Source organism: Euprymna scolopes, chromosome 20 (genome assembly GCF_053919585.1).
Source record: "Euprymna scolopes isolate OS-2025 chromosome 20, ASM5391958v1, whole genome shotgun sequence".
Lineage (NCBI taxonomy): Eukaryota > Metazoa > Mollusca > Cephalopoda > Sepiida > Sepiolidae > Euprymna > Euprymna scolopes.
Window position 1 is genome coordinate 16,100,116 of NC_136501.1, and position 17,545 is coordinate 16,117,660.

The 17,545-nt window shown below is 31.6% G+C and overlaps 1 protein-coding gene across 7 annotated transcripts in view; it reads right to left on the reverse strand.

Annotated features, from left to right (window-relative positions):
• Positions 1-17,545, reverse strand: part of LOC145241334 (dystrophin-like) — a 1,936,823-nt gene that overhangs the window by 688,924 nt on the left and 1,230,354 nt on the right. For all 7 annotated transcript variants that reach the window (XM_080104172.1, XM_080104173.1, XM_080104174.1 and 4 more), the window contains one exon: positions 834-1,006. In XM_080104172.1, coding sequence (XP_079960298.1) covers positions 834-1,006 — 173 coding nt within the window. The remainder of the gene's footprint in view (positions 1-833; positions 1,007-17,545) is intronic.

A 17,545-nucleotide genomic window follows, 5' to 3' on the forward strand; every position in this document is an offset into this window, starting at 1 on the left:
CACTCAAAATTATGCAGCTATTTTCAACAGAAGATTTTAAAGAAGAAAATCAAAACGTTACTGAACCTTCGTATATCGTAGCATTTGAAATAGCAAAGCAGTGCACTTTTTGAGACAGGCAATCTTGGAAAGGACTGGAAATTGTGTGTGTGTGTGGGGTGGGTGGGTGATATTCTTACAAATGCTGAAAGGGGTGCATGGGTCAAGCAAAGTTGAGAATTCCTGTACTAGACAATGCTTCAAGCAAACTATATTCACCTCTAAACATTTTTTTTTATAAAGAATCTTTTTTTAAATAGATTTTCAATACTCGAGTCTAAAAACAATACTATAAAAAGAAACTTTTTTTTTTACAATTAAGTACCATATATTATGATTTTCATATCATCATCATCATCTCTATAAGAAGATTGCAAGGTAGCTTAATGTTTGTACACACATTATCACTGATGATCGACCTCTTTTTTTTCCTTTTCCAAGAGAGTTACCACTTATCAAGGCCAGAAGGCTACTCGAGGATAAAAGTTAAGATTCAATGAAAACAAACAAACAAAAAAAAATCATCTGATGCCAATGGATTGCCAAGCATTTAGTCCGAACTGAAATACACCTTTTGGGTCTTCAGGCTAGAATCAAAATGTAGTATATGTTCTTGTTTCGGTCAGAAGAAAAGGAACCCTTCTTCACTGGAGGGGAGTAGGTGGAGGTAATAGAATATGATGGGGAGAGAGAAGATATAACTGCAGACTTTCCACTGTTCCCGCTAGTTACAAAAAATCCTGTAAATCTTTCAAATAAGTTAAAATAAATAAATAAAAACATCGCTGACTCACTTGTATCTTTTGGAATATGCATCCAGAAGATGCTGCCATTGTGCTTGTAGATGATCCGTCATCGTTGTGATGTTCTTAGCATCATCCTCTTCGCTTTGTTGAAGATAGCCTTCTTTTGCCATCAACACTTCCTTGACAGACCGACCCACACTGTCCAGTGATTCTTTGACACACTATGGAATAAACAGAAAAATTGAAAATGTAAGTTAATGAACCAAAGAATGTGGCGGGCGTACATCAAAGGATTAGATATGTTTTTTTTTTTTTGGCTTTTTTTTTTTTATATAAATTGTCTCAATGAAGATAGATAAAAAATAAATAAAAACAATCACAAAAAATCATAAAGGACAGCACGAATGTACCAACAAATCGAACGGTAAATAACACATAAGATATAATATAAGAAAGGTCTAATCAAACGTTTGTTTAAATGAAAGAATGCTGCCTAAATACACACAATACACATATATATGTGTGTGTGTGTGTGTGTGTGTGTGTGTGTGTGTGTGTGTGTGTGTTATACATCATAATCACATTGACACACCAGTTCTCATCAGATCACCGAAGTTAAGCAACGTTGAGTCTGGCTAGTACCAAATGGGTGACCATTTGGGAATTCTGGGTGCTGCATGTGCTCTCTGCTTATCTCAGCATTGTTTTCAGTCGTCCTGGACTTTCACTTGCAACTGGTACTTAACATCGCAGACTCAGACGAGGTGTTGGTGGAGATTGCACAACTCTTGCTACGAAAATTTCCTGCGCTGGCACCCTTACAAAGAGTATAGTTTGTGAAGTCTGAAAGAAGCTACCATATATATATATATATATGTATGTATATATATATGTGTGCATATACAGGGTGTCCGTAAAGTTACTATACAGTCTTACAAGTTACTATACAGACACTCTGTAATATATTAACAGTACAGTAAGATATTGTATTAAAATATTTATTTGTAACAAAAGAAATAAAAAGAAATAACACCTTTATGTTTATAAAAATCTCAGAAAATACACGTGTTACATCCGAAAAGACTGTAACAATCAAGGCAAACAATTTCTATGACAAATATTCAAATTGGAGGCCTTCAGCTCCAATACATTCTCGACAACGTGACACCACACTCTGACAAACTTTGGTGCACAAGTCACGATCAATATTAACTATTAATACAAATATAATACAATAAAACAATAAGACTGTATAGTAACTTTACGGACACCCTGTAAATATGTATATATATATGCATGTATATATATATATATATATATATATATATATGTATATATGTGTATATATATGTATATGTATATATGTGTGTATATATATATGTATATATATGTGTGTGTGTATATATATATATATATATATTTATATAGATAGATGTTGACTTTTAAAAAAGCTTCTTTTCTGAAGTTTTTACTCCCATTCTTTTCCTCTTACTTGATTTTATATATATATATATATATATATATATATATATATATATATACAGTGATGATCATATTTATTGGCACGGTAAAATAAAAGTTAAATTTTGTCTAATAAATTCTAAAAAAGGGATTAAATTAAAGAAAATAACAAAGTATATTATGTATTTTTAACTGGCCTTTCCGATGCAGCAATCGGATTTTAGAAAAAAATAAATAACAAAGGAACAACAAACATAATTGCAAAAAACCCTTGTTCAAAATTATTGGCACGGCTTTGTTTTTCTTTTAGTATCAGTATAATATCAATCAATTTCCGGTTTACGTGCTTTCTGAACTTTTTTATAGCCATATTATGCTTGTTTAACGCTAATTCAGTGAATAATTTTTTTCAGATAATTTTTAGATAGCGATTTATTTAAACTATTATAAGTGACTAAATTATAATTTTCAATCGCCATGGTTAAAACTAAGGAACACAGCGAAGACGTCAGGAAGCTTGTTGTAGCATGCCATACCAATGGGGAGGGCTATGATAAGATTTCAAAGAAGCTAAACCTTCCCAAATCCACTGTTAGAGCCATAATAAACAAGTTCAAATCGCAAGGCCACGTTATGAGTTTAGAGGGTAGAGGGAGAAAAAGGATTCTTTCCCCAAGAGATGAACGGAAAATTGTTCGACAAGTAAAACAAAACCCAAGGATCTCTGTTGGGGAGATTGTTGATGAACAGAGCACCTCTGGAGTGAATGTATCTCCACATACAGTTGGTAGAGTTTTGAAGAGAGCTGGTTTAAAAGCATGTCGTCCGAGAAAGACTCCCTTATTGAAGCCTATGCACCTGAAAGCAAGGCTAGCCTTTGCAAAACGTCATATTGATAAAGATGTTGCATTCTGGAAACGTGTTCTATGGACTGACGAAACGAAAATAGAGTTATTTGGCCATAATAAAGTGTCTTATATTTACAGAAAATCTGGCGAAGCTTTCCTGCCTAAGAACACCATACCCACAGTGAAGCACGGTGGAGGCAGTTTGATGTTTTGGGGATCCTTTGCTGCCTCTGGACCAGGGCGACTTGTTAAGGTCATAGGTAGCATAAAAAAGGAAGATTATGTTAAAATATTGGATGAAAACCTGAAAGACTCTGCTAAAGAGCTCTCACTTGGTCGTCGTTGGTGGTTCATGCAAGATAATGACCCAAAGCATTCGGCTAAACTGACTAAGAAATGGCTTGAGGACAATCATATTAATGTTTTGGAGTGGCCATCACAAAGCCCAGACCTTAATCCAATTGAAAATTTATGGAGAACATTAAAATTGAGGGTAATGCAAAGGAAGCCTAAGAATCTTATTCAATTGGAGGATTATTGTCAGGAAGAGTGGGCTAAAATTACTACTGAAGAGTGCAACAACTTGGTTGTAAACTATGAAAAGCGACTGAGGAAGGTAATCAAGGCCAAAGGCTATACAATTGATTATTAAATAAATCGTGCCAATAATTTTGAACAAGGGTTTTTTGCAATTATGTTTGTTGTTCCTTTGTTATTTATTTTTTCTAAAATCCGATTGCTGCATCGGAAAGGCCAGTTAAAAATACATAATATACTTTGTTATTTTCTTTAATTTAATCCCTTTTTTAGAATTTATTAGACAAAATTTAACTTTTATTTTACCGTGCCAATAAATATGATCATCACTGTATGTATATATATATATATATATATATATATATATATATATTAGTCATCCAAATGCAGTACTGTTTCACTGTTTTATAGCTCATCAGTGTGACTAGACAGGCAACTGCCTAAAGCAAGGATCGAAACCCGACTGCCCAAATGAAAGTTTAGGCTTCTCACCACTCCGCTATACGGCTGCTGCTGTGAGGGTAATGAATTTAACAACCGACATATATATATCCGAAGCGATTATATTATTATTTATTATTATATTATACATATATACATATACACACACACACGTACATATATATATATATATATATATATATATATATATATATATATATATATACATATACACATATACACACACACACGTGTGTATATATATATATATATATATATATATATATATATATATATATACATATACACACACACATGCATATATATATATACCTAAACAATAGAGGAAGTAAAAAATATTTTTCTACAAAAGCCTAAAATATTATTTTAGTAACAATGAAAGTTTATGAAATATCCATTATTTTGTTTTTATTTCTTGATTTTATTTCCGCTCTATACTTTTATCTAAACAGGCAAGAGTGTTTTAACAAATAAAATTATGAGAAAAAATATATTAAAAGAGAAAAACAAAAAAATTCAATAATAATTCAATAGAAAATAAAAAAAATAAATGATAAGAAAATGTGAACTAAAAATTAAGTCGTTCTTTAAAAAGCATTTATATTAAAAAAAAAAAATGCTTTTACTGAGAAATATTTTTGATGAATTTTTTTATGAAGTGTTTCAGTTATTATCACACAAGTTGAAAGATTGAATAATTCTTTGTTCTGGTAAAAAAAGAAAAAAATTATGCAAAATTGGTAAGAGACATACGAAAATATATTTTGTCATACCGATTAGAAAAAAAAAATCAATTGAATATTTCACCCCCCCCCCGTCATATACATATTTTCTATTTTCTTTAAAGTATTTATATATTTAGATAAGAAGGCAAGTTCGTATACGGACGTACGTTATCACCGTCTCTCCATTTTTTTTTTTTCTTTTCTTTTTTTTTTTTTTTAAAGATCGGATCGCCTGATTGCTAAAGACGTAATGCAAAAATAATAATTTTTAAAAGTTTCATCTTTAGTCGCGGTCATGTAGGACATGAAAGTCAAACTAAAATATACCTTTATAGTATCTATTTACTATGCCTCCCCACGGGACAGAGTTAGACACCAGGGTCGTTTTTTAACGTGGAGAAAAGGTACAAAAATAAAAATTGTCTCAGTCGTGAAGGATTTCTCCTCCACCGAAAGAGAACAAGAAAATGAAGTGCAGCATCTGAAGAACAGATACCACACTTTGATCTTGACCAAAAGGCCCGACAGTTGCTACCTTTATAGTATCAGGGATCGGATCAGTTTAATATCTGGTCTGTCTAAAGATGGCATAATAATTTCATCGTAAGGCGTGAGTCTACATTTGTATAAGTTTAGTCACTTTTCTTGTAAGAATTTATTTCTCTCCCACCGTGAGAAGATGTGACACAAAAATCGAAAGTTGTAAGAATTTATTTCTCTCCCACCATGAGAAGATGTGACACAAAAATCGAAAGTTGGGATTGTGCTCCAGAAGAGAAGCACTCTTACCCTGCAAACAATGTCTGTGTAGTCCCATCGGCATTAACCAGCAGAGGCCCCTTAGGCGATTAGCAATAAACTAACTCCTCAAAAGGAGAAGGCAAAGCCTGGGAACGTGGACCTCCTAGAACTGCATAGAACCAGCATCACACCGCAATCAACAGGGAACAGGTCATTACAGAAATGGTCTTGGTACATCCAGACCCTCAGTTCGTGTTGTGTGGTTAATCACTTAGACACTGTCACCACTATTTTATTTACCTCCTCCTCACAAGGTCAGATATGGGTTTGATAAAAGTGATTCAATCTGGGCACACGCCCTGTGCTGCAGCTGAACAGACCAAACCTGTGACGATATACTTTCACATTAGACCCTCTACATAATCAGATGTACCAGCGATTTCCTTTCACATTGTGTTCTGCAGTCCTGAACGTGCTGCCTCAGAATTGTGTGAATGAACATGTATTACTGTCATATTTTTAGAGTCCTGTATTGGCTATCATGATATTCTTAAGTTTTATGCATTCCCTAATTAGCTTAGTAGCTTCTGTCTATCGCTAATGGTTTTATGACTTATAGCTTAATAAAGCGGGGGGGGGGGGCACCCAGGTTTTTAATCGTTAACCTCGAACCATCGTCATCCTCTTATATTTGTGTTATTAATCCTTCCTGTCATCATTTAAAACATTTATACACATGTGTGTACGGTGACAAGCAAGCAAGACAACATCAAAGTTTTAGCAGTATGCAAATAAGTTGCCAACGTCAAACATATATCCAGAATAAAGTGTAGTATTTCTATTATCTGTCAATATAGAAGTCTTTCTTGACTGAGGCAATTTTTATTTTTGCTCCAATTCTTAGTGCTCCTTTCAGTGGGTAGGAGATGGATTTTCCACACATTAAAATCCGGCATTGTGTCTAACTTTACTCTCGTGGGAGGCAAGTAAATCTAATATATAAACGGTTATATGTCTGTCTGTCTGTCTCCATGTTTTCAAATTCTATCTCCTCCAAAACTAAGTCGCAGAGTGATGCTAGGGGCCTAAATAATTGGATTTTTTTACGGGCCATTTTTTAATAAGTTTTTAGCCGGTTAAAATAGTTTTTAAGGGGTCAAAATTGAAAAAAAAAAATCGTTATACATTTTGTACATTCATCTTAGTTCATTTTTTCATTTTTAATAATTTCATATGCATGTCATGTTGGTACAGTGGTAACGTCACCAGCTTTGAATGCTACAGTTTTACTTTCGGTTTCGATTCTAGCTGATGACACCCAAACACTTTTTTTTTTACTTTTGAAATCACGCCCCTAGAATAATATTACGAAATCTGGACAAATTAAAATATCCTATTTAAGCGTATTTTATGACCAGGCAAAGTCAAGCGCCCCCACCCTGCTAGTAAGAACATAATACTTAATATATATGAAGCATATAAGACTTAATAAGACTTAATATATATTAAGTATATAAGACTTAATAGACTGTTGACTAAGAAATGGCTTCTCATTTGTCTATATAAATAAAACAGTTGATGCATGTGTGTTTGTCTGCATGAAAATATTTAACCGATAAACTCATAAACTACTGGTCACGTAACACTGAAACTAACAGGAAATAGTAATCGTGCACCAAGGATAGTTTATAACGAATAAAATCTTTGTTTGGATGGATGAATAATGCATACAGCAATATGTCGACAAGTTCAAATGCAAAATGTTCATTTCAACTTGCCAACATATTTCTATTACTTTTGCGCATGGGCAAATACATTCATAGCTTGAAGTGGTTTAATTTTAAATCTTTCTTAGCTATCAGTTGATAGCTCAAACAGTAGGGAAAGCAGTTGGAGTGCTAAATGTTTTGGTTTCGATTGTAGCTGATAGCACCCAAGTCATTTTTTTTTTTTTTTTTTTACTTTTGAAATCAGTACTATATATTAGGTACAATATAATATTCAATAGAAAATTGGTTCTGTAATAATAAATACAAAATCTGCACGAATTAAAATATATTTAAGCGTATTTTACGACCGGGTGAGGCCGGACGCACCCTCCCCATCATTAGTCAAAGAAAAACAAAAAAGTTAATTCTATTCATATACAACTACCAGCTGTCCTTACTTGGCGTTCTCCAGGCGACTTTACTTTAATTTTTGTTTTACTACTTTTTATTATTTATTTATTCTTAATTATGCCATTAAAAATATTTTTGCCAAATAATGTTATTAATTTACTTATTAAAAAATTACTGAATTATCTTTTAATGGGATTTTTGCCATTAAATTTGATTATTACGGTATTATTTAGTCATTAAATTTAAACTTGTTATAAAACTATAACTAATTGTTCTTTTTAATTTCTTTCTATGAAGTAAATAGCTTCGAAAACTTTTAAATATATGAGGATTTGTTGAGAATTTTGAATACGGTTTAAAATGACTGTTTGATAGTTTGAAAGTAAATTCATTTTAAAATTTTGGAAAGTCACAAAATAATTTATTCATTTTTCTTTCTTTTTTTTAAAACTTAACAAAATACTAAATGACTGATTGGTTTGTAAGTAAATCAGAAAGCATTATGGTGGATTTTATTTTGTAATGTGTATATATGCACGCACACACACACACACATATATATACTCCCTTCTTGGATAGAGCACTTTCGTAAAACGATTTCACCTGTTGTTTAATTAGCATTAAATCTTTTTTTTTTTTTTTTTTTTTTTGGTAAACACATCGAGCACTGTAAAAGCAATGGGTGGATGTCTATATAAATGAGCATTTGAGGAGGTCGCTTACGAGCACCGATCACATAGGCCGGATATTAGAACTATTGAATATCAACTAGATGGTTGTAGATTCATGGATGAGTACTAGTTTAGCTGCACTGATGAGCTGTGATACAGCGAAACAGTTCTGCATGTAGATGAATGTGTGTGTGTGTGTGTGAGAGAGAGAGAGAGAGAGAGAGAGAGAGAGAGAGGTACTGACACTAGAAAAAAAATATCACCCAGTGTACACAATTGTTTTGAGGACTAATATAGAGATTAGGAAAAAATTCAAAATACATAATGTTATTTATCTTATAATTTTAATTATATGTACATATAAATATCATTCCTCTCTTTTTTCTTTCTCTCTCTCTCTCTCACACACATATATATATATATATATGTATGTATATATACACACACACGCACTTAAGTATTATCCAGTATCTATTACATATGTTTTTGTAACTTTTTTCTTTACTCAAGAAAACGCTATAAAAGGGAAATAACTTCAATTTTTTTGTGAAATGGATTATGTCCCCCGATTATTTTTTTTCTTTCTAATCAAAACCCGATATGTATCCGATGCTTATCCAGTTATATCCCAATACTAAAAAATTTTAATTGCATAAAAACTTTATCATGCACGTACCCATTTTAAAAAAAAAAAAAAAAAAAAAAAGGCTGTATACCAAAATTTACGCAAAATTATCCAGCGTTTTTTTTTTTTTTAATATAAAATCAACCCATTTCCGTGCAAATTTTGGAATCTATTCTTAACATAGGGAGAGCGGGAACTTTGTTGACTCTTAAAGTTTGAATTACGACTCTTTGGCATTGACCCCCCCCCTCCTTTGAAGATTGTAACGTCGGCTGCCAACAACCAGCTGCCAACAATGCCCTACCTTTTTTTTAAGCCAGCCGAGAGCTCTTTTTAGTATCCTTGTTGTTCCCTTAAGTGCAATTGTCTGGATATCTTTTGCACTTGGTTCACCAGGAATGTTAGTTAGGTAGGACTTCAAGTTCTTCTCTATAAATCCTGTAGCACCTATAATAAACTGGTATGATTGATATCTCTCTAAGATTCCAGTTTCTTTTCATATCATACATGAGACCTTAATATTTGGTCTGTTTCTCCTTTTCAACTCTGTTCAGACCTCCATCATTAGGGACATTCACTTCAACCAAGGTTGCCACTCACTCTGACTTATTCCATATAACTATGTCAGGTTTGACAGCAGCATTTTCAAGGGAGGTGGCTGTAGGGATTACATGGTCATAATATATGGTATATAAGTCATTTCAAACTGTTTTTTCAGGTTGATGTTCTCAGGACTTGCTACACACTGGATATTAAAATGTTTTTTTCTTAATTTTTTTTTTTTTTAATTTTTTAATGAAGGCGAAAATGGCTGATGTCAGAATTCAACAATAATTTTTTTTTTTCTTACAACAAAATTTGCGTAATTTTTATTGTACTGTCTTCTTTAACCCACCACATAAGTACATAAGTTTTTTGTGCTATTTTGTTTTCTTTTTACACGCATTTTAAATGTTAGCAATATGGATGAACGCTATTGACAGTGAAAAATCAATGGTAAGTGACTGTTGTGATAATGCAAACTCATTTTCAATGGTTATCGAAAGATGTGCTGAGCACTGAAAATCCGAGGAGGCTTATTGTCACTCAAACTCCAGGGAACACCAAGTAAAGATTAAAAAAAAAAAGCCCATTTAAAAGCTCCCAATAGTGTCCATGTAATGTTTTAGTTACACAGTGAACATGAAATCTGTCGATATTATTGTAGTACAGTAAAACAATTGAAATCTAGTCTGTCATATTTATATATTTAATCTATCCTGTGATTTGGCACGCGTGCTGTTATGCGCAACAAACAATCAGTCTGTCTCATTAACCCATATCCTCAAGTAGCTATGTGAAAGTTTGTATAAGCAATATCGCTTGAAGAGGTCTCTAGTTACTTGTAACTTACTGACCGAAACATGCTCATGAATGTGAAGTGACATAGTAATGCTTATGCAAAAAAAATAAAAAGTATAAAAAAAACCCCAAAAAAAACAATATGCATGCCGCTCCCCATGTGGGGGTTACCAAGTTAGTTAAAGGGAAAATTATTCCCAACTCGCATTTAAGTAAAAATGCCCTTTCGTAAATAACTGAATTCATTTAAAACGTATCGCAAAAACAAAAACAAATAACATCTAAATAAATCACGATACATCCAGACAGTTGAGCGGGATGGACGCACGGATAAAGGGTTTAAGCTAATTACCACAGGATCCCGATTTCGAATCTCGCTAGATTCAGACACTCTAATGAGTCATAGACGACGAAACACATGTCAGTGGATAATTATATTAAAAAAACAAAAACTATATGTGTGTGTGTGTGTGTGTGCATGTACGACATATATTATGTACGGCATAATCACGTTGACACACCGGTCCTTGTCAGATCAAAGTTAAGCAAAGTTGAGCCTGGCTAGTACCAGATGGGTGACCATTTGGGAATTCTAAGTGCTGTATGTGTTTTCCGCTTATCTCAGCATTTGTTTCCAGTCGTCCTGAACCTTCACTTGCCACTGGTATTCAACAACAGGAGAAGTTTGGTTGGAGATTGTGCAACTCTTGCCACAAAAAATTTAATGCGCAGGAACCCTTACCATGAGTATCCATAGTCTGTCAAGACTGAAGAAAGCCTTTTTATACATATACTAGCAAAAGAACTCGTCGTTGACTGGGTTCAAAAACAGCCTACAGAAAATGGACTCTGGTTTATTAAAGTATGATAGATTATGAAAAGGAAGGGTTGTAAAGAGATAGTTTCGAATTTGGGGGTATCAAAACCAAAGCAAAATATCATGAAAGTAAAAATAAAAATATATACCATATAAACCATACCTGTTCATACTGAAACACTTATCACAATATTCTGTGGATCTATATTAAAAAACCTTGTTAAACTTTGTGACATATTTCCATTCTATGGAGGTCAGGCGCAAACGAACATCCCATAATTTTATTATACCGTATTTCTTCAAACTGAAACATAATTATCAAAGTATACTTACGCAGATAGATATAAAAAGTCTTTATTAAAGTTTGTGCTTATTTTCATTCTATGGAGGCCAGGTGCGAACGCAGACCTCACAATTTTATTATACCATCCCTGTTTAAGTTAAAATATACTTATCAAAGTATTATTATGTACATCTATATCAAAAAACATTTGTAAACGTTTTTTTTTAATTTTTAAATTTTTTATTTCCATACTTTGTGGACCAGGCGTGAACGCAGACCCCATAATTTTAATGAATCCTCATTATGCCAGATCAAACATACCCATTCCTGTCTCGATACATCTCCTATCATTATATGTGATCAGTTTTCTATAATAGTCAACCATATAGGAGCCTATTCGTGACCAGAGACACACAGAGACGCTCAGCTTTATATTATAGAAGATTATATATATATATATATATATATATATATAAAAAATTGGTTGAGAGATTCCAACGAGAGAAAAATGTATATTTAAATAAGAAAGGTCACCAACAATTGCTATGTATTTTTAACATTATTGTATTATTTCGTCTTTTGATTTTTCAAATTCTGTAATTACAGACATTTCATCCGATCGGGAAACATGTAACCAAAATGGACTGCGAAAATGCTTTTATACATTCTGAACAAAATTTAAATATGTTTTAAATATTTTACACTTTGAATAATTTCTGAAGAGGACGCTACACAGACCGTCTGAAACGCGTAAAAAACTATTTCAATGATTTCAAAATATTATTACAATGAGCTAAATATGATGCCTTTTTATATAAAAAATCAAAAGACGGAATAATAAAATAATGTAAAAAATACATAGCAATTGTTGGTGACCTTTCTTATTTAAATATATGTGTGTGTGTGTGTGTTTAAAAGGCTAAATATTAACAAAATTATCCAATTCTATAGGTGAGATTAGAAATGGTTATATAATCCAAAGTTATAATATTCACATCCAACCTGGAGAATGCCGAAATATCCAGCCCAGGATTTTATTTTTAAGTCTTCAAGTATTCAAACTGTCTGTAGCATAGATTCTGACGTGGGCATTATATAAACGATGGTTGCATCTTTAGAAATGTACCAAGACCCATGCTGACGATTCATGATATAAGTGACAAATGAGAACGATGAACAAAAATTACTGTTACGGACGTTTGAGGTTGGATCACTATTTAGCAAGTGCTAAATACACCAAAAGGGTGTTGTGAAAGAAGAAACGTGTTAGAAGTGTGTTTGGTTTCTTTTTTTATTATTATTTTAGTTAAGTTAGTTTGAACCTCCGTTGGGGGCTAACACTTGATGTTCCCTAGTTCAATTTATATCTGAAGACTCTCTTAAGAATAGATTTCGTCCCTTTTAGGGTTGCTATCTGTATTTCCCTGCTGTTTGGTCCTCCAGGAATTGTGTCTAAATACTTTCTTAGATTGGTTTTTGCATCAAACCAGTTGCCTCTTACTTCAACTATGTTTCTTTCAGGGACCACATTGTTTTTAGATCATTCTTGAGCTTCTGATATTTGGTTATTTTTTTCTGCGTTCAATGTAACCAAGTTTTTCTATTATTAGTATTAACCAGAAGGGTTGACTCCTAATGAAAGTTTCAGAAAAAATGTTTTTAATAAAACATTATATAAAATTCGGTTTTCTAAATTTTCAAATTATATATATATATATATATATATATACTAGAAGACCTCTCGGCGTTGACCAGTCATAAAATACGCATAAATATTATATTTTAATTAATGCAAAATTCTTAATTATTATAAACAGAAATATCGTAGGTATTAAATGTACTTTTAATTCCTTTAAAAAAAATAAAGTAAAAAAAAAAAAAAAAAAAATCAGAAGCTGAGACATGTGCATGCGAGTATTGTTTTTTTCTAAACAGTTTACTTCTTATAAGTAAAAAAAATACTCAAGCTGAGATCGAAACCAAAACCTAAAGACAATGAGTCAAGTATGATAACCATTGGGCTAGCTTGACACGGTCTTTAAAAGTATTTTCAAACCTACTTATAGTTAACATAAGTAATCTGTAATGTGAATGATTCACGCATACGCATTCGTGAAACAGTTGACAAACGGATAAAAACCTAATCACCTCCATGTTCCAATTTTCCAGCTCTTCTGGTGGTTTCAATCCTACCCAAAACAAGTTAGAAGTTTAGTTGGCCACAACAACAACTATGGAAGGCAGTAATTACTGGGAGTACAGTTACGAGACTCAGCATTTCTATCCGATTGTGGTCAATCACCTGAAGAAGGCCAGAGGATAAGTTGGACGAAACTTTGTGAAACAACAACGACTATAAAGATGAGGATAACAGTCCACAAATAAATACATACACAAATTACTCATCTCAAAGGATTCTGATGAAAAAAATAAATAAATAAATAAATAATAATAACTAGCAGGACCTATGGAAATTCCACAGGGGACTCATTCATATGTAATATATTGATGTTGGCATTCTATAGATGTTCAGCATGAATGGAGACGCTCTGATATTATTGTAGCTCTTTTGTTAAAATGCAAAAGTATTTATCTAAGCTTGCAGGGACACCCGGTAAAGCCCAGTCCTAAAGAATGCTTGAATATGATATTTTAATTCTTGCATATTTCGTATATTTTATTATAGAATTAATGTTCTATCGATTTTTATATGTTATAAAGTTGTGATTTCAAAAACATATGCATATATATATATATATATATATATATATATATATATATATATATATATCCATCCATATGAAGTAGGTGCATTAGCTTGAATTAAAACTGAAATAAAAATGTATGAAAAAAAAATAAATAATATATATATATATATATATATATATATATATATATAATTTAAAGAGGATTAGAACAGTAGTCTAAAGAGCAGAGTGTATTTTAATGTGATAGTAAAATTACTAATTTAATTAAAATACAAGAAAAGAACAGTGCTCGTTGTAATTCAGATAACTAAACCAAATTCAGATTCATATATATATATATACATATATATATATATATATATATAATTCTTAACTTTTATTAAAAACATATTATTATAACCTTATATTTAAACCAAATTCAAATTTATAATTTTATTCTATTTTTTATTCTCAACCCATATTACTTTTCTTATCAAGTAAATATTTTCCTTTTTATTTTAATTTTTTCCAGATACATCTGTCTTACTTAAAAATTACTAGGTTTATTATGGTTTTTTACATATTATAAAAAAACAAACACCCAATACTTTTGCTGATGAGGAGACTTTGCTTAAAAAAAACTATATGTCAAAATTATTGTCCGTGACTTAATGTCTATCACAATAAAAACATTGTTTCCGAAACGATCGTACAAATTATTGACTTTGTTGTTGTTCCTTCTTATGAAACAGATTTTTAATTTTTAATTCTAATTTGAATTTTAAATTATCAATCACATTACTATATATATATATATATATATATATATATATATATATATATATATATATATATATATATATATATATATAACTTGAGTTCCTTCAGCCATAATCGAAACTGAAACCGAAACCAAAACTTATGAAGAATTCTTGGTAAAATTATTTATGACAAGAAATAGAAGAATATGACAATAAAACGACCCGGATGTAAGCGTGACACACAAAAGAACACACACGCCATCGTATTAATATATAGATGATGATAATGATTTTCACAGTTCCTTAGAAATTGGTATTTCACACTGGCTCACTATTTAAAATCATTTTCATTGGTTGAAAAATGTTTACGTGGAATGATGCTTTTATGTATTTTAGGAACGAGCCTAGCAGGAAGTTATTGATTTGACTGTCTCCCATTTCTATTCGATAAATGAAAATGAAAGCATAAGCTGAACAAATAAAGAAAAGGGTAGCTTATACAAGCTAGTAACTTTTTATGTTGGTTTCTTGAGTGCTCAATTATTTAATAAGAGCATAATATTTATTATTTATTGAAAATCAGGTCATATCAACATAATACCATAGATTTAAAGCCTGAAGCAGGCCTAGATTGAAAACTAATGTGCGGTTTGTTTATATTAATAAGCAAGTTGCTCTGGATATTTTCAGTGATTTCATTTTGGAACAAGTTATTAGTCATCCTGGGAAAAAATAAATATAAAAGAAACATTTTTTTTTTTCTTTCTTTCCAGTGCTTAAGTAAGTTGAAGAAAAGTTTATGTCAAAATAAATAAACAGGAAAACATTTAGGAAAAAGAAATAAATCTAATTTATAAAACTCACTATGTCTGTCTCCATATTTTCAAACTCTATTTCTTCCGAAACTAAAAGTTGCAGAGCGGCGCTAGGGGTCTCAAATGATTGGATATTTTATGGCCCGTTCTTTTATGGGTCTTTAGCCGGTTAAAATAGTTTTTAAAGGGTCAAAAAGGGATTAAAATTGAAAAGATCGTTATACATTTTGTGCATTCATTTTAGTTTATTTTTAATCAGTTCATATGCGTGTTACATTTGTACAATGGTAACGTCACCAGCTTTGAATGCTACAGTTTTGATTTCGGTTTCGATTCTAGCTGATGACATCCAAATACTTTTTTTTAATTTTTTTTTACTTTTGAAACCATGACTCTTTAATAATATATACGAAATCTGGACACATTAAAATATCATATTTAAGAATATTTTACGACCGGGCAAAGCCGGACGCCCACTCCCCGGCTGGTACTAAATATAGATAAAAAAAAATAGGTCAAGAGAAGAGCTGAAGTGGGATATATTTAGCAAACACTTCTCAACCTTTTAGTACGTTACCTGCTTTTCTTTTTAAAACAAACCCAATAAACAATCGCTATCAATTGTTTTTGGTTTGTCAACCAAAAGAAAAATAACATTTCTGAAAAGATCGTGAAGCTGAATCTACATTCTTATATAAAAAGTCACTTTGTGTGTGTGTGTGTGTGTGTGTGTGTGTGTGTGTGTGTGTGTGTGTGTGTGTGTGTGTGAGTGAGTTCCTTCCCCATAGGTTCTGTAACAGCTGAGTTAAGATTTTGCAAATTTCACACAAAGCTAATTCACAAGTCTGGCAGTGTTCTTAAATATGTTTTGTACAGAAATTCATCCAATCGAAAAAATCCGATCCTAAAAATAGTCTTTTCTCTCTTATAGATAAAAAAGAATTTTTCCAAGAGAATATTTTACGTTACACCGGCCAAAGGAGATAATAAAATCTCAGCAAATCATTTCTTCTTAAAAAGAAAAAAAAACACCAACCGATTTATTGTCATCAAAAATATAGGTCAGTGGTAGAGTATTTAACTACATATTGAATGATCCCCTGTTAAAACCCAGGTGTACCTAACCATTTTATTTAATTTTTTCTTATTAATAAGTTCCATTTATGATAAAAGAAGAGGTACCATTTAAAATCGCCATAAATCATTTCTTCGTTTGTATATTTTAAAACTAAACATTAATCAGAAGTGACTTTTCCAGGGCATTCATCGTCAAGGTCAAATATCAGTTGACATGATATTGTGGACACAGACTAAATTTGACGAACGACATTATCATTATTTTTTGTTCATGCGAATTAGTCTACCAGGCAAATTATTCCTCATAATACTTAATAATCAAGAAAGGATTTATTCTATAATAATACATATGCAATCTGCATAAATTATAATAGCAATACCGGGCGACCAGTTAGTTATTTAATAGTCAGCCATTCGTTAATAATGAGAAATGGTGGATGCAAATAATTTTTACTTGTATCAATCTCTCAATAATTATCTTGAACGAAACTTTTTTATATTATAATTATTTGAAGAAATGTCATTGATTTATTGTAGAGAGACTATTAATTGTGTTGATCGGAAAAAAATTTTTAAAAAAATAAAAAAAACCCAGGATAGTGAATAATCCTAGTAGGTCCAGCGGGCTCAGCTTCTGAAAATAGACATTTCCGATGAATATTAAATTCATATGCAGTCCCCAGCCGAATGTACATCTTGGTCAGGAGAGATGACGTTTTATTGTTTGCATTTTGAATTCACCCAATTTAAGGAAGGCATTAGAAACAATTTTCAGGGTATAATGCAGAT